Source organism: Strix uralensis, chromosome 1 (genome assembly GCF_047716275.1).
Source record: "Strix uralensis isolate ZFMK-TIS-50842 chromosome 1, bStrUra1, whole genome shotgun sequence".
Taxonomy (NCBI): Eukaryota; Metazoa; Chordata; class Aves; order Strigiformes; family Strigidae; genus Strix; species Strix uralensis.
In genome coordinates, this window is record NC_133972.1 from 16,219,283 (window position 1) to 16,247,149 (window position 27,867).

Below are 27,867 nucleotides of genomic sequence, written 5' to 3' on the forward strand. Positions count from 1 at the left end.
TCCTTTGGCCATGACCGTATTGTCACGGGTTATTAGAAACCTGTGGCCCAGAGCCTTTTCAGTCTACACAGTCAGGGCTGTGACAGCACACTATGCAGTAAAAAGTCTTGGGGGGCATTCATCAAGTATTTTGCTAGAAAAAGACAGGCTCAGCTCAGAGGGAATTGCTTTAGGAAATGAATGGTGAGTTCTGCTAAGTTTGCTTCAGTCTTTTGTTAAGGAAAAAGTGGTGATGTGTATTATAAGGAGAGTTGAGCTCAAAGGCTAACAGGGAAGATAATGGAAATCTATCAGAGCAATAAAGTAGAGCAATCTGTCTATTGAATAGGTCACCAATCCTGTATACGTGTGACCAACGAAATGCTAAACAAATACTTGACTTTCTACAGTCAGTGCTGCAAAACAGACTTTTCTAAACAAGGCATTTGGCCTAATATTTAGCAAGAAGTATAGCATGCTATACCTTCCCTGTAGCTCAAGTCCTAGTCTCGGTCACTCAGTTGTCTCATAATGCTGTGAGTAAATGCAGTGGGATAATCTCTAGCTACAACCCCATGGAACCCAGCTGCCACTTGGGGGTGACACGGTTGTACACATTACAGGAATACAGTTTTTTAAAACTTCAGTAAGTACCTTGTTTAGTATCCTTTCTCATCTTCCCTGTTACGGTAATACATATGTGTGGATATACACACATGCAGACAAGAGGTAAGGGTATCATAAAAACATGAAAAGGCCATAAAGAAATTAACCTATGGATACGGTTGCATATCACTGCAAAACAAGGTCATCTGTCTTTTTAGCAAAAGCACTAAAAAATAAACCTAATTGAATTAAATTAATTCTGAGAGACATATGTGCATGTTTACATTCAGAGGGAAAGTAAGGGAAAGTATCCATGTTTTGCTTGTGCTTTATAGCAAAGTGTTTACAAAATGAAGACATCTGTTAATTACCTCTATACTGCACCATTGCTTTTCAGTGCACTTGAATATCTTGGAGCATTCAATTTCAGATAATTATTTCTGATGAATGGGGGCACATTTAAAATGTTTTGTAGTGGGATATTCTTTTCCAACTAGAGCACTTTCATGATAATAAACCCCACTTTCCTTCTTCAGTAGATGTAGCAACACCATGTATTATGTTTATAGCACAATTTGTAGTAATCCTTTAAGTTTTTTTTGCTGGATTTTGCTTTATATTTTTTAACAATGACAGTTAGAATTTTTTTCTTCGATTTGGCTTTGGCATGGCTTAATGTTTGAAATACCTGTTTGTTCCCCATCTCCTTATCAGTTCCAGGATAATTTAAGGGGTCTACCTTTCATAGGTCAAACAAAACAAATAAATGATGACAAGAACATCAAAAAACCATTAACCTGATGACGTCACTATATTGAGAGATGGTTTTAAGTAGTTAGGAAAAAGCAGATTTGTTTTGAGAGAACTTTTGCTAATCATTTCACAGTTAGAAACAACTTTTCTATTTATTAGATAAGCTGAAAAAAACCCCATAAATTGTAGGGTCACTGATTCCAGCTCCAGACAGCAGTAGGTTAAAGAAATCCTCATGCTGAATAAGGAGCTGCAGGTGTACAAGCTGTGTGGTACATTATAAAGACTATATAAGACTGGTCATCTGTCCTGCTAGGGTAAGTGCCCCTTTGAGAGAAGCATCACTGTTGTGGGTTTGCCTTCTTCCACACACCCACGAAAGTAAGAGGGGAAGAAATCTTCTGGGACTGAGACTGGAGAGAAAATTAAAGTACAGTGTGATAGTAACCTCTAATGACTGAAGGAAAACTGAGGTCTTCTGGGGGGAGACAATTAGCAGATCATGTGTAATACCATAAAAGTATGGTATGTCAAGAATGAGAACTGATTCTAGATACAGGAAGCAAGATGTTCTGGTTGTTACAATTAAAGGTTGAGTTCAGAATAGTAGTTTACTGAAAAAATAGGTTCAAATACCTAAGTTTTCTTAAAAATAAGTACTGTTGTGGTTGGGACCTTTACAGAAAGGAAATAAATAGCTGAACAGTAACTTCTCTTGGAATTTTACTTTTAATAATATATGACATTGCTTCTTTCCCCATCTTTTGTGTCTTTATTGGCTACTTAGTTTATTATTTAGAAGAAGGATGCTGGTATGCTTATTTTCCACGTGATGTCTAGCAAGTAATGTAATTTTTCTGTGTCTTCCAAAATGTCACTTGTGATACAGAAGTAGGATAAGTGTAATTTTTTACACGGAGCAGAATCCAACATACCTGAATACAACACTTTTCATGTAAGACAGATTTATGCTTACTAACAAACTGTATTTTACAGAAGCCCAAAAGTAAGGCTAAAAGGGCTCAGATATCTATACTAAGAATAAACAAGCCCAAATGAAATAATAGTTTGGCATAAACAGACAAAGGGGAGGATAAGCATGAAAAATGCTTACCAGGAAATACAAATTTGGAAGACAGAAAAAACCTACTTATAGAATCATAGAATTATTTGGGTTGGAAAAGACCATTAAGATCATCGAGTCCAACTGTTAACCTAGCACTTCCAAGTCCACGACTAAACCATGTCTAAGATCATCAAGTCCAACTGTTAACCTAGCGCTTCCAAGTCCATGACTAAACCATGTCCCTAAGTGCCACATCTAAACATCTTTTAATACCTCCAGGGATGGTGACTCAACCCCTTCCCTGAGCAGCCTGTTCCAATGCTTGGCAACCCTTTTGTTGATGAAAATTTTCCCAATATCCAATCTAAACCTCTGCTGGCACAACTTGACGCCATTTCCTCTTGTCCTATCAGTTGTTGCTTGGGAGAAGAGACCAACACTCACCTCACTACAACCTCCTTTCAGGTAGTTGTAGAGAGCCATAAGGTCTCCCCTCAGCCTCCTTTTCTTCAGACTAAACAAGCCCAGTTCCTTCAGCCGCTTCTCATAAGACTTGTGCTCTAGACCCTTCACCAGATTCATTGCCCTTTTTTAGGCACACTTATCATATGTATCAAGAAGATTTTGTGAGGTTACCTGATCAAGCACTTGATTAAAAGGTGTGATCAACCTAGATTTTCCCCCCAAAATTTGGTGTCATAACTATACAAGCGACTGAAGGGGTGAGCTAAATCACAGCACCCTTATGTTCCCCATAGTACCTTTATGTGAAGCATAGATTGGTTTCAGTGTTGTGTGAGGTATATGCATAGATGTGATATAAGGATGAACATTACAGGAAGTGCCAGTGGAGGGTAGGAGCAATAGTAAATGTTTATACAATTGGGTTTTACTGAAATCTTCTAGGTGCATAAGTCCCATACTTCATTAAGTTTTCTGGACCAAATTCAACACTAAGTTATGCACTTTAGTACTTTATTGAACTCAACAGGCATGTAAGGGCTGAAGTCAGCATTAACTATAGCCATCTGTTATTTTGTCATGCCATACTCAATTATTTTTATTTAGCTCTTTCAGTCATACAAAATAAAACTGTCAAAGTTGTCAAGAACTCCAAGAAATGAAGCCTCTGAGCTGCTGCTCTGAGATTTTTAATATTTCTTCCAATACAGATCCTTTTGCCTTAAAAATCTGCCAGAAGCACATTTGGTCTGATAGTTTGATAGAACATGATCCAAAGGCTTGTGGATAGTATAATGGATAACTGCAAAGAATTTATCATTTATCTGTATAGATCTTGCAGTAGTATATTCAATAGTACAGATATTAAAATCACACATTTCATTAGATAACTGCTTTTAGTGGGTACACAGAAAATGTTATTGTTACCATAGTGCATTCAAATGTACAAAAATGCTTTTAACAATGGTTGGGGTTTTAAATTAGAGAATTTTTGAAACAGGTGTTAATACTCAGGACAGTCCTTCGTGATTTTCTTCCCTCAGAGCTAAGATAGCCTGCCAGTTCATGGGAAGTTTTAGCATGTGTGAATGAATCATGGAATGAATACAGGTTTCTCATTGTCAAAGTGATTAGGAAGAAAGACATTTCACTTCCTGAGACATGCTGAATAGTTGGATGGACCACTTAATATATTGTCCTTCATTTGATTATACATGTTGAAAACAGAGTTTTCTCATGTTTCTGTCATTAAAAAAAAAATTTAAAATTTTCTAAGGATGACAGGAAAGCTTTTTTGGTATTGTGAACTGTGGGTTATTTTTAATATTTTTATTTATTAACTAGTATTTTTCAGAAGATATTTTCAATTTTGAAATATTTTGAGATAAAACAATCATACTGTTTTAAAATGCTAAATGACATTTTTAACAAACAAACAAACAAAAAGTTTATTTGGGCAAGCTATTTTCCCTTTCCAATGTCAATTTTTCTTGGAAAATTCCTGTAACATCTCATTTCAGCTCTAGAACCACAGAAGAAGTTTCTTTTCTTGGCTTCAGCTGAATCCCAAGGAATCTTGTCTCCATAATCACCAAAGGCAGAAGAGACATCCCAATACAAGATTCGGCATTTCACCCAAAGGAAATGTCACACACATTCCCTGCCTTACTTAAAAAAATTTGAAACTGAGTCAGAAAATCGGTTAAATTATTGACAGATGCAAAGATCTAGAGGTGCTGGCAATCAGTTACAGCATGGTAGGATTCCTGATTCCATTTTTAAAATATCTTAAAATATGACAGTCGAGTCAGAGGAGTTGCTGGACCCCAAAAGAACGGAAGCCCCAAATTTTTTTTTTTTTTTCCTGGGAGGGAACACTGAAGAAATGAAGTCCATAAGAGGAGCTACTGCACTTGAAGGAGAGACCTTCTGTCTACACTGTTTGGCTGAAAGGAGAATATGAGCAGATACTCAGAAAAGGCAGATTATCCCCTGAAATTGATCCATATTGTTCAAAAGAAAGCAGAGCCCAGTTTGCTCTCTCCATTATTCACCTTTTGCTGTGTTTATTCGGTTTCTCACAAACTTTTATTTAAAAGGAAAGTCGAGAAGTCCTTTCAGGAAAGAGCCCTGTAGAACCAGTCTAAACTATCTCAATCTCCTTCCTGATGGAGTTTTTAAATGAGATGCAATTCTCAGCAATTTCCCCAGATATCTCACTTCATATCTCCAACACATGCAGAATCAGGCAGTGCTGTGAGAGCATTGGCATACCTTCTGGCCTTCAAAGTTCCTTCTGAGTTGCCAGAGGTTTCTGTGTCTCATCTCTTGCCAAGCAGAGAAAAGGGAAGAAATGGAACAAGTTTCCTGTCAACTTTGTAACTCAGAAATTGTCACCAAACTGCTTGTATAAATTTTGTGGTGATACAATTTCAGCATCAAGCATCTTAAATTGTTCAGCTGAATCTTACATGCCTGGTCATACCGGAAAGTGTTGTTTAGACACTCTGTCTTTGGAAGACTTGTGGTGTTTTAAGGTTTTTGTAAAAAATAAATAAATAAGATGCTATTAACTTTTTTTAAAAATAGGCATTTTATTAGCAAGTTTTTTAATTATATTCTGTATACCTTATGAAGTACTCATTTTCTAATCACTATTAAAGCATATAATCCTCATAAGGATGTTTATAATGATTCAAATTAACCTGCATTTAATTAAGAGGGTTGGTGTTATGGGATTATAAGATTTGAGAGGTGTCCAAAGGAGCAAATTTATTTCCTAATGTAATTTTAAAGTTTTTTCATCTTAAAGGTCAGGGGAGGGACAGACTGTGTAAAGTAAAAAAGAAGATCTAAGTCTCAATTCCAGGAAGAAAGTATGAATTAAACATGTCTTTGCATGGCTAATTTAAACTGGTTTTTTCTTCAAAGAAGGTTTGAAGTTCTTGAAAGTAACTTGAGTGACTTGTGCTAAATGCAAATTTCATTGTTTCTTTTGTGCAGTTCATTGTCATTGAGGGTATCTTAAATTTGTTCATCATTCTTCTGGTAGGACTATTTGTGACTGTGATGCTTATGTATTAAGTTAATTTGATCTAATCTATTCAATCTTTTATAATTTCTAAATGAGGATTACTTAAGCCTGCTGCATCATCAGCCTCATGTCTCTGGTATAATTTATCTTTACTAATACATGTCAAAGGATGGACTTGTTTGTGTTAGTAATTTGGGTTCTGGGATTACATGGTCTTTCATCATATTGTTTAGATTTCCAGGAGGTGAGTGCTCTCAAAAGTAAAAATAAAAATCTAGACAGCTTCCCTGGTTTACTTGTGCATTTTCCATTGAAACAAACAGCTTGCAAACCCTGTTTGCCCATAGCTAACAATTATACCTGAACACAGGCTTTGCTTACCCAACCAAAACACCTGTTACATCATAATGAAGTGCATGTTGCTAAAGGTTGGTGGCACTTTCTCATTTTTTTACCACCATGCTAGAGAAAAAACATAACTGCCTTAAGGTTAGTCTTAATTTTAAGAGTTCAAACTTTTCTTTGTTTTTCTCTTAGAAATATGAGAACAACATATTTCGTAGGACCCCAGCCCATCCAATGCCAATGTAGAAAAAAACTTGAATTATGACTTTTTGTCAGTCTATATGATCTCATTTAGTAATGAGAAATTTTCTATAATACCCCTAGGCAGCCAAATCAAGGGTGAGTCATTAGCTCCAACGTAATGTATAGGGGTATCTAAGGTGACAAGACGTGGGAAAGGGACAAGAGATCTGTAAGAATCCCTCAGAACAGCAAATTCAAGTGGAAATAAAAGGTTTCAGCCTGGAGTATATTGTGGGCAGTTTACAATTCCTAAAAAGGGCAGAGCTCTGGGAACAGGGTGAATCTAAAAGTATGGCTTTTGTTCTGCATTGTATGCAAATAAAAAAGTTAACTAAATTTTATCAAAACCTTTCAAAAGTTAGCTAGTTCTGCTTTAATCCTAGCTTTTGTTTGCCCTGTTTTTAATCCTGTTAATTAGAGCTTGCATATTTCCAAGTAACTTGCTTCCAGATTATTAAAACTGCTGCCAAAATTGCATTGTTCATTAAATTCTCTGTAATATTAGCTCTTCTTAGCAGTTCTAATATAAATAAAGTTCTTGCCAAATATTTTTGGAAGAGAGAAAATACTAATACTTGGCACATCTGTACCCTTCACAATCTTTTATACAGCCATTCATTTGCAGATACTAGCTGGACTAAACTGCTTTATACCTCTCAAATAGATTATGGAAATTCAGGGATTACAATAGAGGTGCTTGCATAGTAAAAAACTGGGTCTTGTGGGAGGTGGACAATTGTATACCTTTGAAATGGGAATACTTGGGGGTTTGTATTCTTTAAACCACTGCTAATAATTAAACAATGTGTTTAACACTGCAGTTTCAATCCAGTAGGTGTTTTATTTGTATTCTCAAAACAATTCCACTTCCTCAGCTCATGTAAGTGTATCTTTTAAAATTAAGTCCATTCCTACTTGTAGTATGTTCTTTATGTGTTTTCCTGTGTAGGACTGGACTGATAATTAAGTGATGTCTAACAAAATTGGAGAAAGTAAATAACTCCAGTAACAGAAGTCTGGTTATATGAAATCATTATATAAACAAATTAATAGTGATACAGTCTTATCAGTACTTTGAATATGTCATCTGCTGATATATGCATAATGCATTTCTTTTTACATACCACAGAATGCTTATAAAGAGTAAGTAGATGATCGTAATCAAAACAGTGATAAATCTTACACTAATATCTGCTGCTTTCATTCAAAGGCACCCTGAAGCACTTTGCAGACTGTTATATATAGGAAAAGAAATTAAAAATAGAAAATTACACTGAGATTTCATCAATATCTCCTGGTAATAATTACAGGATTTGATCAGATTCATTCATCTCCCATTTGGCTATTAATAGGAATATGACACACTCTGAATTCAATCTTTATTCTCTTAAGGGGATTTTCTTTGGTGAGGAAAAACTTCAGAGACTTTCTCCACCCACTTAATGTGCAAAGTCTTTAAATACCAGCAGAAACATTATCACTTGCAGGAATTGAGTGTTCCAGCTGTGATTATTTCTAAGTGTGTAGTACAAAGTCAAGCATTATAATCAGTCTTTGGTTTATAACTTTTTTGACTTTGTCAGCACTGATTAGTATGTCCAGAGGAACTACAAGTACCTTAGAAAAGCATAACAGAGCCACTCAGTCTCTTGAGTGTATTTGGCTTTTTTGTGCATGCATGGGCCAAAAGCTATCATTATCCCTTTTTCATTAAGAGCAAACGAACTACGCAGGTTTTGCTGGAGAAAAGACAATGCATTTCTTTCAACTCTTAGTCCAGTACTCCCAGCCCTCAATAGCTTCTGTGCAGGAGAGAATGCATTTCCTACAATGATGAGACAAGTAAGCGATTATCAGAAAATAAGGCTATTTCTGAAATTTCTAACATTTAGTTTTATTGTCATGGCTACAGCTTTAAAGTGACCATATCACTGAATGCATTAATGAAATATTAAAATTAGTAGAAACATGATCAGTAAAGAGGGAGAAAATTGCTACTGCTCATTTTTATTTCCTTCAAAGAAGGTGAAAGCTATTGGTGACAGGAAAAGGGCTGCCCTATGACATCTATTTGGAGCTGAAATATTAGCTCTTTTTGTGAGAGGGGACAGAAGGAAGAGAAATTCCCATAGTTTTCTTTTTACCACTCTTTGAAGAATTCTTTATTTTAAATAGACAGGTCCATCTTTAAAGCATTCTTTGAAAGAGTAACAATCAGCAGAGAAAGCCAGTCTCAGAGGAGAATCTCAGAAAGAGTAAAGTGGTGACCTACATTTATCCTCTATTAGAAGGGAGTGTGTCCCATGGACACATGTCTTTAGCAGAGATGGAAGATTAGGTCTACATAGCTGGCTTTGTTATTCACTCTTTTCTTTTTTAAAGGGAAAGTCCTTTAATCTCCCTTTTCTTATATCGCCTGTCTCCAAATTGATGAATACAAGACCTTTGTAAAGGGCATTGCAATCTGTGGGTGAAAAGCGGTATGCTACAACCTAGCATAATCTGGAGAAGCAGCCTGTGAGGGTTAGTCCTCTCCATTTTCCTTCCTTTCTAACAGTCCCCTGTAGCAACCTCACCAACATAGCACCTGGTATAACTGTGTCCAACCAGAGAGGGTTAATGATCTCAACAATACAAAGAGCCCACGGAGAAAGGCAACTGCTCTGAAGGGGAAGAACATACAGATTAAGGAAAACAGTCATCTACTACTTGAAAAACTCTAGTAATTAAATCTCTAATTGCTCTCTTCATCACAGAGAACAGACAGGAGTTCCAATGAACTGTCTTTCAAAAATGTGATGGTTATTTTCTTAATTACTGTAGTTGTGCTTCTTTTAAAAAGAATGTTTTGCCTCCCTTCTCTTCAGAAGGACCCAGTGAAAATGATGACTGGAGACGCTACCGTAAAATGCTACTGTGCTACTAGAAAACTCTGTGCATTACCACAGATCACGCAGATCCCTGCTGTGCTTCCCAGTTGTTAGCAATCTAATGAGTCAGATCATGCAGTCATCCAAGTTAGAGATGAAAAAGACTTTCCGTTTCCTTAAGTCCTTACAGATTCCCAGTTATAGTCACTGTGCACTTCAGTAATTTTTCCAGATCCTGAATTCATCCTTCATTCTATGGTATTTTTGAACAAAGGAATTGATTTTTAGATCAGAAAGTTGCTTACTTTAGATACTTAATTACATAGCAAGGTACAGCTAAAAAGAAAGGGAAAAAGGAGAGAGAAATAGATGGCTTTACTTTGCTTCCTCTTTGTCTTGTGTCAAAAAGTATAGTCCTAACAGTATGTATAGTGTGTTTTTTACTCTGTGGATATTTTTGGCCTTCTGTGTGTTTATGTCAAAAAAAAAGAAAAGGAAAGAAAAAGTACCTGAGAGATAAGGTACCTAATTAATTTTCATTTATTTTATTTTCTATTTGGAAGAAACAGCACTCAACATGCCTGGACTCAACAAGCTGGATTAGTCTCTTGAAATGATAAAGGAAAAATGTTGTAACTGTGCATAGTGATTAGGTCCAGGCATGAAAAAGGTACCAGGTTACTCACTGCAGTTGAAATGAGGAGCTTTTAGACATGACTACAAATTGAATTTTAGTGATCTTGCTGACTAAAATGGGGTTTGAGCTGCATACTCGTGGTTAGATTCACAAGTTTAGGTTTTTTGGACTTAGGCACTTAATGTTAGAAATGACAGTACTAAGATGACAAGCCTTTTCAGATAATTAGTCTTTAATTTCTCTTTTTAAATATAATACAAAAAAATGTTAAATATAAAAGAAGCCCTGTTTCCTTTGTGTGCAGAGGTCGTATCATTAGGATAATAAGTGGCAGCAACTAGAGCAAAAAAGATACACTTTTAGGAAGCTTTAGGATTTTTTTCCCTCTCAGAAAACATTAACAAGGAGATGAACAGCAAAGTGTTACCCGCTAGCATGGAACTGGTCAGTCTGGAAAGCAGGGAGACCCGCACAAGCCCAGCTGAGTCCAGGACTGGCCGCAGAGCAAGCTGCTACTCTGACTGTGTTCCTGGGTGACAGTAGCTGCTACCCATCTGTTTTCCAGTAAATGGACAGTGTTATTGCTCAGACTGATGCCATTAGAGACAGGTTTTTAGACGGTAACACCGTACTGGTGTCATTGTTGCATACCTAGTCTTTTGACGCTTAGTTCATTGAACAATAATAATGATGAAGGAAATTATTTTAATGTATTTCACAATTGCTTTCTTTTTCTCTCTCTCTGTAATTCAGGAGAAAAGACACTGGGATGTTGTCATACAAAGAGCACCTACCAGTGAGTCAGGTAGTGGTTGGAGATGTTGACCGGCCTGGGTCTGAAGCCAAGATATCTGTGGGTCCAGTGCGTTGTCAAGGAGATCGTAAGTTTGCTGATTTTCTTCCACTTACTCCTAGATAGAAAGCAAATTGGAAATTGGTAACTTTGTAGACCCCCATGCAAATTTAGAGAACTGACTGTTTACTCAGAGACTTTTTTCTGTGAAAGCATGATGTAATTTGAATTTTGTCTATGAAATTGCATAGATAATGGCTCATCTTTGCATTTAAAATATCGATATTTGTCTTTATTTTATGGTAAATGTGGCAACTTTGATTATTCAACTAAGTTTATGTAGATATAAGCAGTAATAAGGATTACATAAGAACATCTCTCAACATCTGTGCTTCTGTTGAGTGCTCTTGTTGGTGTCGTTATCATTACTATGCATATCACTGTAAACTGTGTTTATAGGATATAAATAGTAGCATGATGGCAAAACTTACCGCTGTAAACTCTGTTTACAGGTGTATAAAGTTTGACAAGATTGTTATCAAGTGTTAACCATATCAGGTCTAGACGTTTCCATGTAAAACGTTGAGTTTTTTGTAGTAGTCTCTGATTTCCAGGCAAAGTGCTGATAGGAGGTGTACGTCCTCCAGTTTGATCCAGGGGATAGAGTAAATCAGTATAATGGATAAGTTTCCACTTCACACACACAAAAAAGCTGGGATGCAGTGGGGAGGATTGTATTCTTCCTTCAATGTATTTTATATTTCAGAAGGTGAAATCCACCGTGGAAGGCAGAGCAACTTTTAAATCACACTTCAGAAACTTAAACTCTAAGCAGTTGGCACATGCATTATGCTTGTCCTCTGTATTAGAAGGCCATTTTGTTACAACTGGTGCAGTAAGGAAAGGTTGCCTGATTTAATTTACAATAACTAATATTTGCATGGTCTATAAAGAATACAAAATCCATCCTCAGATGCTGGTAAAGTGTACTGTAAATCAGCCTGTGAGATTGCAATGATGTAGAAATATTGAATGGGTGGACATAGTACATGCAGGCTGAACAACCTGGTTCTAACCAGTGTCTAACATGGCACGACAAGGATGAGTATGTTTGTCCTTCCTCCTCTGTCCTTTTACAGCTACATGCTTTCCATCTGCATGTTTTTAAGTACTTTACAAAGGAGGTAAGTATCATTATCCCTGCCATAAGCTAAAGTAATTAATCCCAACTGAGAGAAAATCGCATACTCAGAGTCATCCATCAGGCAGGACAAGTACAAAAGAGATATCTGGGTCCCAGTCTGATGCTTCAAAACCCTAGGCCATGGCTCAGTGATACAACTGAATGTGCTTAGCCTCTTTTTCTGTTTGTGTCTTTCTGAGTTGTGCAAATGATCCTTCCAGCTTTTGTTAATGAATCTGATGCCTAACGAGCAGAAACAAATATCATGGGATGGTTGCAAAATTTCACATCACCTATTTGGTGCTTGTTATTTATGGTGTTTGGCTGATCATAGGTCAGTTTGTTTGTTTCTCAGCTATGTTTGACGAACATTTTCGTAATAGGCTCTTAAAATTGATGACTAAGAAATAACGATAGCATCTTTCTTGCACCTGTATTCCTCATAATCTGAATCCTAGTGCTGCTAGAAATATCAGTCTCTAAAGTGTAGCCATTTTGAAATATTAGTATAAATGAAACCTCATTTGAGCAGATAGTAGCCTTTATTAGAGTGTGACTGAGTGACACAGCCATTTGGGAAACTGAACGGCTGTATTCCTAACATCCTGATTAACTGAATTTTCTATTTGAACTTTGCAGGTATGATTTGTAGTTTTAAAAAAACTTTGCCTATGAATAAGTTTGTATTTACTTCCATGACAATATATTATTATCAAAAAGCTGGTATAAATTTTCTCACAGGAGATAATATAAACCCTAGTCCTTTGCAGTTGGTGAAAGCTCTTGTGTTATATTCACAGTGCATTTACTAAGCATTCTCCTTCATATTCTTTCTTGACCAAATACAGCAACTGCTGTACCCCAGACCAGTACTGTCTCACCATGGATTAAAGCTTGTGGAAAACGAGGTTTCTGTCCTGGGGAAAATTCCAAAGTTTCAAAATGTGCTTTTATTCTAAAGGGAAGGAAGATCCAAAGTGCTGAATTTGTGGAAAGGGATTCCAAAAAACAGTTATTCCATTTTTGGTGTATTACATGCATCAAAACCAACATTATTAATACTAAAAATGTTCACTCTCATCAGAGCACACAATTCCATTGCATGTGTTCTGTATGTAGTTATCATTGTATAATTTTTGAAGGTGGTCAATGAAATTCAGTTAGAGGTATGAAGACTGACAAAGCAATACAGATTTCTGGTCTGGTTGGAAGGAATGTGGAAAAGGTAAGGGTTCCTAACTAGTCAAATATGAATTTACCTATTTAGAAGAATTTTTCATTGTGATTGTAGAGCCTGCCAGTACTGTGAGAACTTATCTTGTATTGCCCTGAGTTGTCCATGGCATGTGATGGATCAACCCCTAAGTCCAGTGATATTTTGCAGCACATAAAAGGCCATATTCTCACATCAGAATTACAGTGTAAATTGCCACACACTTCATAGCTATTTCTGTGTAACATCTAGAGACACTGACATGTCACCTAGGCCCGGTCACAGCAGTACCTGAGAACTGTAACAGTACAGCAGAGCTGCTGTCCTTTGCAGTCCATAAGAACAGACAGCTGAAGGATTGCTATTTGAGGGCAAGGAGGTTTAAAGAAAGCAGATATGGGTTATCTCATGCGGTTCCCTTCCCCCCATACCCATCAAATTCTTAAATAATCAGTTAATCAGTGGGGTCACAACAATTAACCGTTCCCACACTATTGACTGACCAAAGTAAATCTGAAAATCATTTATCTTAGTGCTATTTGTTCAACACAAACCAAGGAACATTAGGAATGTAGTACACTTATTGCAGAATTGTAATTGTTCTGCTATTGCAAAAATCACTAGATTCTTCTTTCAGAAATATAGATTTTATTTTGGTCCCACAAATGACACTTTCATTTTTCTATTCTCCTGATTTATTATCTGATTAAGTCTGCTCTGGGCAAGCTTGGATGTGGTTATTGTAGGAAATAAAATCAGAAAATTTGGCCATGCATGATTTTCCATCTTTGTGTTCCAGAAGTATTTTTCATATTTAACTGCATCTCACAAAACACTATTTGCATCCTGAAAAGTAGTCAGCAAAAAGGACCTTTGTTACCCCTCTAAAGATCTGCTTAAGCTGCTGTGTTCTACCAGAATGATGAAGACTCATCTGGTGATTGTGGCAAAAATCCCATGAATCTTGCCTGGGGCCTGTCTTGTACCTTGGATAAAATATCCAAATGTCTCTTTTCCATTTGTTATTTTAGCATTGAGGAATGCCTTCTAAATATTTCATTATTTTTCTAATTGGTGACCTACCAAGAGAGCAGACTTGTCCAATTTTATGGAGAAGAGGTACATAACTAGGATATGGATTCAGTGGGATTTTTGGCATTGTATTGCATTCACAGATCAAGCAAAGATTTTGAGCAAATGTCAAGTCTACCCAGACTTAAAGTAAAGCTGTCCTTCCTGGCCACTGCTGTATGAACGCTGTACTTACAGAATGGCAACAGCAGTTTATCATCAGATTCTCAAGATCCTCTAAGCTGAACTAGAATTAAAAATGGAGACATGGAAAACACGTATCTATGTAACTTTGACATTCACCAGTCCTGAGACTCTATAGTAATATTGGATAAGGAAACCACTCTTTTTTTTCTCAAGTGAATGTATTCTGTGCAGTATCTAGAAAAAAGGGCCAACATAAACCCACTAATTAATCAGCTTTACTCTTCAAGTATCTTTGAGACACTGATTAAAATCCCTTTACAGACCTATTACAGTTGTACTAATACTAATGCAGTAGCACCTAGACTCCTCAGCCCCACTGCATTTGGCCATGTCCAACCAGTAATAGAAAGACTTGTCCATATTTTTAGGTTATTCCACTGTAATGCAAAGGAGTACCTCGAGCCTTCTCCCTTTGGAGAAAGACACAAGTATATTGGGGATTTTTTTTCTGTCTAAGCTCAGACTGAGGTGGTCGATCAAGGCTGTGAAAATGGATCCGGTAATATCTTCTGAAACCAAACTGAAGAGCTTAGCTTACTATGTTGGTGCTATTGCTACAGAGATTTCATCAATAATCATATTGAATCAAAATTACTTTTGTGACTTTTGGCACCTTTTCAAGACTGTCTTCTCATTCCCCTTAGGAAAATACTGGTGTTCTCAAAGCTCCTATATTTGTAACCTGCTAAGAGTATCCTTTTCCCAAGGACTTTCAACAATTTTGATTTTAGTCTGCTCTTTATAAACCCAGAGGGGAACAGATTGACTATTCTGCTCTAGATTTGCCTTTCTCCTTGAGTCTATTTTCCTTTTGTCCCATTTCTGCTATAGCAAAGACAGAATTTAAGGGGGAGATTTTTTTACACAGATCAGATTTATGTTTTTTCCTTCTCTTCCAGTGTACAGTTTATACCCTCCCAGTAAGACTTTAGACTCAGATTTCTGAGCTATGAATCTTTTTTTGTGTTTTCCTTCTATTATCTTTAATCCTCAAAATGTGGAGGAGGAGGCAGCTGCGTTGACTGTGGTTCTCTCTAAGCTAAGCTTTCATGAAGACCCGTATCACCACTGTTCGTGTAGGATCTGCAGTGACAGACAAAATTGACAAATGACAGAAATTCAGGAACAAATCAAAACTCACTTCTTACATCAGTGCACTGATTTTTTTTTTTTTTTTTTTTTTTTTTGTGCATGTGTGCAGGTGACTCTGCATGTGTATTCTCAGGGGAAATATACCTTGAGTTCTTTTATTCAGTGATTTTGACTGTGGCTTATCATTCTTTTCATGACTTGGTGCTTTGTTTCTTTCACTTCTAGATATCACTTTTGGCTCTACTCTCGTACTTCCTTTTAGAATGTTCCAGTAGAGTTGGCTTATTTAGTCAGTGATGTGGACATGGGCATTTTTTGTGACTCTGGTTTGTATTAAAAGCAGTCTATGGATATTTAAAACAGACAGTCACTGCCAGGGTCAGTTCTTACAGGCTGGTATCCTTGATAAGGTGTGTTTTTGTATTCCTGAAGTACTTCTATGCATCATGTCTACAGGTTGGTGACTCAGAACTGTTACTTGCCATGAAAAATAAATTCACTGTTTCATATGAAAGACAAGTGGTCTGTGCGGTGGGTGGGGAACTGGCTGATGCTGCACCCAGAGGGTGGTGGGAAACAGCTCCTTTTCAAACTGGCAACCTGTCACAAGTGGGGTCCCCCAGGGATCAATCTTGGGCCCAACGCTGTGTAATGTCTTCACAAGTGATCTGGATGATGGGAGCAAGTGTACCCTGATGAAGTTTGCTGATGATACCAAACTGAGTGGGGAAGTGGACACTTCGGAAGGGAGAGGCACCCTGAAGGAAGACCTGGACAGGCTGGAGGAGTGGGTTAACAAGAACCTTATGACATTCAACAAGGACAAATGTAAAGTCTGGCACCTGGGAAAACATAATCCAGGAGTGCAGCACAGGCTGCGATCTAGCTGGCTGGCGAGCAGCTCTGCGGAAAGGGACCTGGGGGTTCTGGGGGACAGTGAGCTCAATATGAGTGAACAGTGTGCTGCTGTGGCAAAGAAAGGCCACAGGATGCTGGGCTGCATCAACAAGAGCATCACCAGCAGAGATAAAGAAGTCATTGTCCCACTCTACTCAGCACTTGTCAGGCCACACCTGGAATACTGTGTTCAGTTTTAATCCCTGCTCTACAAAAAAAGTGTGAACAGGCTGCAGAGGGTCCAGAGGAGGGCCACAAAGATGATCAAAGGGCTGGGAAGCCTGCCATGTGAGGAGAGGCTGAGAGAATTGGGTTTATTCAGCCTTGAGAAGAGAAGGCTTAAGGGTGACCTTATTGCCATGGTCCAGTATTCAAAGAGTGGCTACAAAGAAGGTGGAGACTTCGTTTCTACAAGGAATCACATGGAAAAGATCAGGATAATGGGTACAAGTTACTGCTGGGGAGATTCCAACTGGACACAAGAGGAAAATTTCTCACAATGGGAGCAATCAGCCATTGGAATAATCTCCCCAGGGAAGCAGCTTCCCAGCATTGGACACCTTTAAGATTTGGATGGACCAGGTACTGGGCCATCTTGCCTAGACTGTGCTTTTGCCAAGAAAGGTTGGACCAGATGATCCTTGAGGTCCTTTCCAACCTGGTATTCTGTGATTCTATGACAGGCATGCATTACATTCCAAATTGAGGACACTTTTAAACATCTTGAACTTGTTTTTCAATAGTACCACCTGAGTTTGAGAAAAAAAAAAAACCTGCCTTACAGTGCAGTTTTTAGTTACATATTAAACCTATAACAACATCAGTTCTCTAGTAGGACACTCAATGTGTTAACTCAGTCAGAACAGCAGTGATGTTATTCTTACATGTATAGGTAAGTTAAGCTGGAGAGTATCGCAGCAAAAAAACAATTTGAATTGGTAAAAGATCCAACTGGAATTTCAGTAGAATCAATTACTCTTGCTGTATCTTAGACAAGATTCCAGTAATATAGTGACTTGTCTTACAGGTTACTGGAAGTCAAAACATTTATCAAATGAAAATTAACATCAAAAAAACATTAAGCCTGAGTGCTTGTAGCTGGCCTCTTAAATGTATAATTAAATGTGGAAAATGCAAAAATTTGTTTTTTGAAACTTCTGAAGCAATAATTCCACTGGAAGCTTGTTTGATGGGATTTAGGCAATTCCCATTTGAGGTGTTAATTACTTCTCTGCTACTCAGGTTAGAAAACTAATCACAATCTCTAGATTTTTCTATGTTTCCCTATTTTTTGCTTGTATTGCTAGTGATATCTATATAAATTTATTTTTTAATGGATCTCTTATGAATTTCCAATCATGATAAATTCAGTAGGGTAAATACAGCTCAAAATTTGATCCACCTAAGAGTTTAACTTTTTTCACTAGTAAGTGTAGCTGCCTTCAGTAAACATAAAAATTTGTCTGCTGAATTTCCACAGCTCTTACCCCAGCATGTCTTTATCTGTTGCACTGGATTGTACATCATGCAATTCAAGTGGAATACAGATTCATCCAAAGAACATCAGGACATTGTGCCCACTGTTTATCACAGTCATTCCAATGCCACCAGCAAAGCAGGAGAAAGAAAAGTTTCATTTCAATAAAAACAGCCTGATAACCAAAAAGTATTATTTCAGACTCAGTTGAATTTTTCAGTGGATTTTGTTGAAGGTGATAAAATAAGAGTGTCCACTTAGGATTTGGGTAGGGATCACCCAGTTCAGTTAATCAAATTGCTGTGATTATTCTTCATATGCAGTTGTTTTCCTCAGAGAGAAAAAAATGACGCACTAGGTCATCTTTCTAAAACTTTCTAGGCAAACAAATCTGCTCTTTTACAGTTGTTTAATACCTGATTCGTATAACGTCATTTCCCATGGTTAAGTCTCTTTCTCTTCACCTTTAACCCTATTTCGTACTGCATAATTTGCTTTTATTCTTAACTTGAACTAGAATTTATTTTAGTATTTGTGTGGAAATGTTTTCGCCAGTGAGAGGTGCTGGAATGTCCTCCTACAGTGCCTTTATGTTTCTAAGAGAATTCTTCCTTTCGTCACCTCCCAGAAATCTCAGACTGTGGCTGGTTGTCTCATACAAGTATAGGCCATTTCTGGCCATGTGAATAAAACTTTGCCTGTCCTGAAAACAGGAGCTGGAAAACTTCCATTGTTCACATAAATTTAGGGCATTTCTTTCTCACACTGAAATATGCAAAGAGATTTAAAGGTGAACATAGGGTAGAGTATGTCCTCTCATGGCTTCTCTTAACATGTTCTTATTCTTCCTAAGCACAAAGTGCTCCAGGTGCTGGCTTTTTGGCTGGTAGTTTGGTCATCCTTTTCATTTATGACCAATTCTCAGAAGCACTATAATTACACTCAAAAGTGGTTCTCTGATGTCATAAAACAAAAACCTTTGAGTTTAATTTCTAACTTACGGCTCTGTAAGTTTTCCACAAGATAAGTTCTACCTTAGATGATCCATGGCAGACAGTACCAAAATGAGAAGACCTAATGTCTCTGGAATTGCAAATCACCTTGGAATTGTCTTGAGGTTTTGGGGGTGGCAGGCAGTGTGGACAGCATTTGAATATGTATGACTGAAATGATTTCCACAAAATATTTTCTTTCTCTGTGATAATACTTAATCTGAGCTACTCGTTCTAGACGCTTTTCTCTTACTCCTTTGCATTTGTACAACAGGACACATTTCGGCATGGAAAATTGGGAGGAAATAGTCTCTAAAGCACTGTAAGGCTCATTGAGAACTCTTTCTACACAGTATCCTGAATGTAAGGTTTCTTTTATATAATCTTAAAAGCCCAACAAGGAATTGGTAAGATTAATGATTTCCGTGTTCATGCACTCATTATAAGCTGTCAACATTTCTACTGTAAAACACCTTTCTCTGAGGTTTATAACATAGCCATAAAATTCTCTTTCATTTCAAACTTTGCATACAAGTGTATTAATGAAATAAATACTTGTAAAGTGACCCACTTTTAACATCATATTGACTCATAGGTCGTATATGAATATTCTCTAATGCAGGGATTCTCAACCTTTCCTTCACCATGGGACCCCTTTAAATACCTTTTGTGGCCGTGGACCACCAAGACCTAACTCAAGATATAAAGCACTAGACTGCATCAAATATTTATTCCAATTATGTCATGAAGGGTCTTCAAATTTGGAGAGAAGGAGAAATAAATTAATCTGTAAATGCACACACTCCTATTATAATATCTTTATTGCAGTGTTTCCATGTGAATTTAAAATAATAGCATCAACACTCTTCTTGCTCAAATGTCCCATTTTATGGTATTTTAATATGCTAATTCTGAATTTGATGCCAATTTTTACATTAAAATTTGATGAAAAGTTTTTATAATTCTTCTCACCCCCCGCTTGTTTGTGTTCAGTCACCATATATTTTTGTGTACGAGTCCAGGGCCACCACTTAGAGGAACAGACTTCAGTTCCGTCGTGGCCCTGAAGAGGGCCGTTGGGTTAAGAAAATGTCTTTAAGAGAAAAACCACCTAGTTAAAGTGGGTCCCACCAACCGTACTAGCTCCGAAAATACTAGTGTGTCAGGGCAGGTGGGGTGGGGGCTTGAGTATGAGAGGAGCACTGAGGGGAGGGGACTGTGGGAAAAGGAGGCGCAGTGCTTGCCGCGGGCCAGAGCAAATGTTTCTGGGCTGGATGTTCCCCACCCCTGCTTTGAGCCTTCACAGACCCCCTGTGACGATATCACGTCCCCCCAGGAGTCCATAGACTACAGGTTGAGAACCACTGCTCTAATGTATCCCACTCACTGTCAGGTTTTGTTCTGTCTCCTTTCTGAAAGCAAACCCTACCCATGAGTGCCACTCATATCACAGAGCAGGAGGAAGTGCAGATCACATAAAATGTAGCCATCATCCTAGAAAGACATGTCTTTTTATGTCTGACTGAAGCAGCAGGATGCCTGCAAATAGTGCAAGAGAATAAAGGAAACAAAGTGAAATTTATAATTTTGGCATAGTGGGAAAACCAGTGCCCCATACAGGTTGTCCCATACACAAGTCAGTAATCCAAGGTAAAAAAAAGAAAAAGAAAACCTTTCTAAGGGAGTGGTCTTGTTAGAAGATACAGAAGAGAGATCCTTTTAACAGCAAGCATTGACGCTTGATGTAGTTTGACGCCGTCTTTTTAATCCTTTCAAGCTTTGCCAAGATCTGATAGAGTCTGAGTGGATGGTTCAGAAGAGTGAGACTTACGACACTTTTGCCTGTACCTGGTGGTCAATGAAAGTATTATTGATTACACTGTCATTTAATGTGTATTTTCATTATGAATACAATTTACATTGCTGGAGACTTTTCCTTAAGGACAAGAAAGCAGTATGCTCTGAGTATCTCTTCTGAGGGGAAATACATTTAATCTTTGTCATCTTTACTGTATACTTTCCTGCCAGTTCCTTTTTCTGTGCACTCTTTACTGTCTTTTAAAATCAAAGTCATACCTGTTTTACACATGCGTTGAATTAATGTACAAGGAATAACACAGTTCCACAGTTTACATCTCCACACTTCCCAGATTCATCATGAAATGTAAACCAGACAGTGGTAGAGACATTTTAGCTGGTTTAAGATAGGAATGGACCTGCCTACTATTAATTAATTCTCACATGCATTCAATTCTCCCTAAATGTGTCTGTTGGTATAAACTACAGAAGGCAATTCATTCGAACTGCAAAGCACTAATAAATTTTACTCTCTTTATGTATTTGCTGAAGTAATGAAAACATATGGCAATCAATGCCCATGATCAATTCTCCAACTGATCATAAAAGAAAAAAATTGTGAAACCCCATAGGGGAGTTATGAGCTTTATGTTTCAGAGATATGGAATTCAAATGCAATTAAGAGCTAATTTTATTCAAATTCCCCTCATCATTATGATTATATTACAGGTTAATTTTATCTTCTTTAATACAAAAAAGAAGTATCTGAAGCATTTCATGTAAAGTATTGTCTCTAAATTCCTAGGGAATTTAAGCGAAGAGTCATTAGTCTGATAGATGACATACAGTAGCTGTTCCTATTAAACTCAAATCCTGTTAAAGTTATGCTTTAATTATAATTTCAAACATTTTACTATCTATGTGACTGTAATGCATATTGGTATCTTATCACTTACCTATAGCAAAGTAAGAAAAGCAATTGTGCAGGGTACAAAATCTAAGAATGAAAAGATTAACCTATTCCTACAGTGTCTACAGAAGTGATGAGAAGGAGATGTCAGTAAAGCAATAAGAAACTAGGAGAACCTGAGACTAAACTGGGGAATGAGAAGTTGCTGGAATCCTGTCAATTATGTGCACAGATTTACAGTCACCTTTAAATTTCACCCCATAAAGCTGAATAATCTCAGAAATAAGGTATAAAATGGAGGAAGTTATCTATATTCATTTTTTAGGTGGAACTCTTTCTCACTTTAATACTTTTGGCCTGTGTATTCCTGCAGCACTGACTGACATTTAAAGAGCAGAAAGAACAGAAAAAGGCAAAAAATGATTGAAGGTGAGGTAGAGGGAGGTCAGTCTTTTTCATTGCTATTTTGTAAGTTATGCAAATTCAGTCTCATTTAGACATAGATAAGTGAATGGCAGCAGGATGGAGGATATCCAGTTATAAAGGAGCTCGTCTAACCTTGCAGCACCCAACACCTAACACAAAGTAACTCAGTAGCACTAAGAAATGCCCAACTACCAAGGTGGAGAAACTAATAAAGAAGAATCTGGGGACCCTCGATGCTTATTAAGCTTGCACCATTGATCTCTGTACTAGGCAACCAAGTTAAATCTAATTATGTCAATACAAGATTTTAAAATAGCTGAACTTTTTCCATCCAATGGTTGAATAAAAAGGAAGATCAGGTATGTATTCCACACTCACAGCTGCACTTCATAATGATTTCCCATCCCTCAGACTCCCCATCCTTTAATTGTTGGGCTGAATTCTGACAGCTTCTATTCAAAACACTCCTGTCAAGTCCTATTACATGTATGTATACACAATATTTGTTGTGTATATCACATCCCACTCAGTGCTTACCAGGATTTTCTAAAGAATGTATCCTGATCCTTCTTTCAAAGAAGAAGCAGGTCATTTTAGATTTTTAAGTATATCTATGATGTGGTCCCCAAAGAAACAGCTTTAGTACTTCTTAAAACAGGGTTGCAAAGTTGTGCAATTTGAGCAAGTTGTTAGAATTCTGAACTAGGGAAAGGTAATATAACAATAGCTTGAGAGATGTAGAATAGATACAATATGAAGAATTAACCTCCTAATCTATTTTTTAGTGTTTTTTTCTGATCTTTGCCTTCTATGGAAAAACTTGCAAAAGTGGGGGAAAAAGGGCTAGAATAAGAGAAATATGAAGGATTGTCTACTCACTCCCTTTTAGATTGATTATGACATGAAGAACTTCCACTATTAAATTTCTAGGTTTGAATATGCTGGGTTTCAAATGAGTTGCAACCTGTGAAGTGCTATAAATTCGATATCTATAGAGCAGGTTTCAGAGGAATTCCCCTTCATTCTTCCTCTTTTCTGTGCTAAATACTTATCTTTTGTGAGGTGCCTACTTGGTTATTTAAGACAAATAGGCAAATAAAGAAGAAATTTGGAAATGCTGATAATTTTAGTCAAGGTTTTAACTTTGAATCAGCTCAGATAGAATTAAAAGGAGATGAGTAGAAAATCCTTTACTTTATAATTTATTTTTTTTTTTTGCTCATTAAAGCAATTCAAGGCAGTCCTATCCATTTACTGTTAGGAGCTTACAGTAATCTGTACTTCGAAAGTCTTAGCTAAGCTTGCAGAATCACGAAGCTTTCAGCTTTACAATATTAAGCAGCAAATTCTAACATTTTTATATGCCTGTATTTCAACTCTCATTTGTGAAGAACCATCTGCATATCTGATTTGGTCTGATTGAGAAGAGCAATACTTTTCATAAGAACAGCTTTCAAGGAAGCAGTTATGGAAAGAGAGTCAATAGTGAATTATGGCTTCAAAATCTTCCTTTCAGTCTTTTCTTTCACTAATCAATTTCCAACATACACACTGTATCTGTATTTTATTATTTACCCTTGGTTTTATGAAGTCCTGTGGATGGAGAACTTGCCTTATCACTGCAAATAGTTCTGCTTTTGAAAACAGAGAAACTGAATCACTGTAAATCAATTATTAGCCACAGTTCATGTATCTGTGTCCCGTTCACTTGACTATCATTTATTTTAGATTTGCTATGATAAGTTTAAATTTAAAACAATTTATTGTTATGAACTGTTATCGTATCTTCATATTTCAGATGCAGGCAGAAGTAAACTTGATCCATAGTTGGAAGGATCTCCTCCAGGAAAGTTAAAATGCTTCCAAAACCATGGTAGAGAAGGGATTTTCCCAAGAAATACTTCGATTTCCCATCCCAAAAGGAGAGAAAATGGTCAAAAAAACTTGCCATACCAACAATGAAAAACATAAGTTATCTGAAACTGAACACATTGGTTATCAAGCCCAATTCCCACTGATGGAAGTACATCATTGTGACTTTGACTTTCAACATTTTACAAAGAGCTACTTCATCACTGTTTAATTATATTTAATAAATAAATAGGGTTTGAACTAAAAGACTTTTTTAAATGTCCAAATCAGAGTAAAATTTACAAAACAATCAGCTCAGTGTAGATACATTTCATGAACAGTTTCAACAAACTCTCGGTTTCTTTCAAAACTTCATAACAATGACAAGGTTTTGTTAGAAAATATGTAACTAAAGGAAATATTTGCTTCATGGGAGGGACACTCCTTCCTTCCTTTCTTTAAACACAAAGTTACTCCCTGTGCCGAGGTAGAGACTTGTGAACTTTCACTTTTGTAAACTAAAAATAAGCATTCTTCCAGTAGCTTCAGTCCTGCTTAAATTATAACGTGATTAACTGATATTCTACTCATCTGTATTCTGAAGTTCATCTCTGTTTATCACCATGCAGAGACAGCTCTCTCCTGTTCTCTGTGCACACGCTGTATTTCAGGTGGCTAATCTGATTGTTCTCTCTAATATCATAAGGTAACTTTGGGATCCCATAAGGACAGTCAGTTATCAAATAAAAAAATTCTCATACAGTGCATTGCAGCTATCCTCAGAAAATCTGTAGTAGTCTAAGATACAACCAAATAAAATTATGATGCTTAAAGCAATAGGCAGGATTTGAGAAAAATGGAAACCAGTATCTGAAGGTGTCAATTCAAGAGATAGGTGTGTCATTGTTAGCAACTTCTTAAAAACTTCCCATGACAACAAGAAACAGTGCTTCTTTCAGGTTTTGCTTTAATCCATTAACTGTTTGAACCTTTAAATAATAAAAATATGTAAACTTTCATTATTGTAGCTCTTTCTTTTTAGCCCTTAGTTGATAGAATTCTTTTGCATTGTACTAAAAATATTTTCCAAAGGATGTGGGGGGGAAACTACCAGTTGTTCGAAGAGGACATATAGAAGCCAGCAATATCAAACACAACAATAAAGCAATATTTCAAAAGCAGAGAATATGCCAACTTCCAGTCAGAAAATCTGTTGGACGATGACACAGAGAAAAAAAGCAACATTTTATTCTGTTGTTGCAAATTGCTTTATATCTTTCTCACTATCCAGAGCAGGACATTAATTTATTAAAGATTAGAAAATTTAAGATGTTTTGCAAGTGCTTCTGAGCTCAGCTGGAAGAATAGGGTTTAGAATTGTAAGTTAATTTAGCTTGACGGGGACCTATGGAGGTCATTCAGTCCAATCTCCTGCTCAAAGCAGGACGAACTTCAAACCCAAATCAAGTTGTTTAGGGCCTTTTCTATTCATTTTATGAAAATTTCTGAGGATGTAGTTTCTGCCGTCTCTCTGGGCAACCTGTTCCAGTGCTTAACCACTCTAATTGTGAAAATATTTTCCTTATATCCAAAGGGAATTTTCTGTGTTGCAGTTTGTGACTGTTGTCTCTTGATCTTTTGCTTTGCATCTCTGAGAAGAGCCTGGATTTATCTTATCCAGAACTACCCATCAGGCAGTGAAGGCAGCAATTATCTCCCCTCTGAGCATTTCTAAGAATAAGCAAACCCAGTTTCCTCAGACTCTATTCATACATCACATGCTTCAGTTTGCGAACGCTTGTTAAATATATGATCCTTTCTGAATCAGGAAAAGGGCAGAGATCACATGCCGATTGGTTGTCGTGAATCAAGATCTGTAAGTCAGGCCCTTCCTTCTCGTGGGTTGTACAGGACAGTCCTGCTAACAGATTACTACTGATGCAGTAGCCCAAACAACACAGAAGATGTCTTCAAATATATGACAGTTCTCTCTAACTGCTGCCAACCACATAGCTAGGCAGCTGAGAGACCTCAGCATGATTTGTTTGCATCTGTCTAGCAATCACAAATCTATAGTGTTCAAAGGATGGGAATATCAACACAAAAATAACCTCAGTTCCTTCCTGATCCTCAGTAGTGTGGAAGCAACACGACATATATTATAAACAGTAATCCAATCTCTTTTCGACCTCTTGTGGACACGCCAGCAAACCAGAGACCTAAGGATGTATATCAGGAGCTACATTGTTTATCTCCACCAATTCTCCTGGAATCACTTTGATAAACTTATCAAAATCCCACTGTGTAAGTCTTCCGTCTGCAAAAGTATATTAGTGTGTCAGTCCTCAGGTAGATAGAAAACAACTTCTAATTTGCAATCAACACAAGCTCATGTCCAATCTATATCCTTTCGATCTTGTACCTATATTAATCTTTAGCTTAACTATATCTTGCTTCCTAACCAGTACTTCCAAAATGTATTCATGAAGTGTCATCTTGTCTCCTTTCAATGTTTTATCTAAACTGACCTAGCCAAACTCTTCTAATGCATTTTTTGTAAAATGTGTTCCATTTACTAATCATCCTGACAGACTTTCCCAAGTACCAGATCCGTTCTTGTATAGAAACCTGACCGTAGTCCTTCATTCCATTTAGGTTACTCAGGTGCTAAAAGATAATCATTGTGCTTCTACGTGGCCAAGGTTAGAATTGACCTGAAGAGCATCTCAAGCATTTCCATTCCCTTGTAATTAGCCATGGAGCTACTGCTAGGGATCCAGGGCTCAGGCTAGCCATCTCCACTCACATCCAAAAATAAATGAGCAAAACCCCAAACCAAGAAAGACCCAAATACACTAGGAAATTGCATATGTACTTAGTGATTTATCAGGACAAAACAAGAGAGTGTCCTGCCTCCAACAAATACTTTTTGATGTTGAAAGAAAACCTAACATGTAAGGCTATAAGCCTCAGTTCTTATCAGCCTTATGCTATGCAGTACCATGCATTAAAATAAGGAAATTACTCCATGATTCGCCACACAAATTTTTTTCCTCTGTGAGCTCGATATGTAAAAAGCAAAATTATTCATAAATAACATTCAGATGTTTCCAGAGTCCACCTGCAAAATTTATTTTTCTGGGCCCTGCTGACTGTATTAAATATGCATGGTGGAAAGAATGATTAGACTAGACCTTTCCCTTGAGATCTTTAGAGAAATGGCGATTTATGCTGTAGATTTATCTCTCCACCTTATTCCTCATCTCCTCTTTCCTAGTTGTACTCACTCTCTTGAAGAGACTTTGGCAAGTAAACATCATCACTTACCACAGAAAGCAAGCCTGGGGCCCTCCACATCTCTTCCCTTTTATTTACACATGAAGAGTCAGTAGTTCATAGTGACTGAGCTATGATCAAGGAGCTTCCTGAAATTAAATTCATTAGTAAAACAAGAAACATTCCAGACGTGCACAGCACAGCTTGAAGTACTCAGCTGAGGAACTAATTAAAGACAGATAGCTGAGTGGGTAATGAATAAACACACATTGTGGGTAGAAATAGCTAGGACAAATACACATACTCCCTGTTATATTTGACGGGAAATTAAATTATCACATATACTGAAATAAATTGAACAGTAAGAGCTCTCCTGCAGCTTTTAGGCAGAGACCATCCTTGGGGGAGAGTCAGCAGGCAGTGGGATCAGCAAGTGGAGCCCCTGCAACGGTGCCTTCTGCAGGTCTCCAGCCTTCGTGCTGCCACTGCGAGGGTCTGTGCTGCACGCAACTCTCACATTGCAAGGGGGCCAAAGCCTTCCGAGCCCACCCTGCACCCTGCATTCTCTGAATGTGAGCATAGACCTGTTTGACCCTGTGAACAAGAGGCTTTTAATAGTTTTCTTTATGCATCCCCTTCCCTTACCCATTGCTCTCTGTGCCTCCTCCCAAGTGATATTTCTGTGGG

At 37.3% G+C, this 27,867-nt stretch overlaps 1 protein-coding gene across 1 annotated transcript in view; it reads left to right on the forward strand.

The window, feature by feature from the left end:
* Positions 1 to 27,867, forward strand: part of CNTNAP2 (contactin associated protein 2) — a 1,208,535-nt gene that overhangs the window by 996,051 nt on the left and 184,617 nt on the right. The window contains exon 15 of the mRNA XM_074892371.1: positions 10,749 to 10,876. Within this exon, the coding sequence (XP_074748472.1) occupies positions 10,749 to 10,876 (128 nt within the window). The remainder of the gene's footprint in view (positions 1 to 10,748; positions 10,877 to 27,867) is intronic.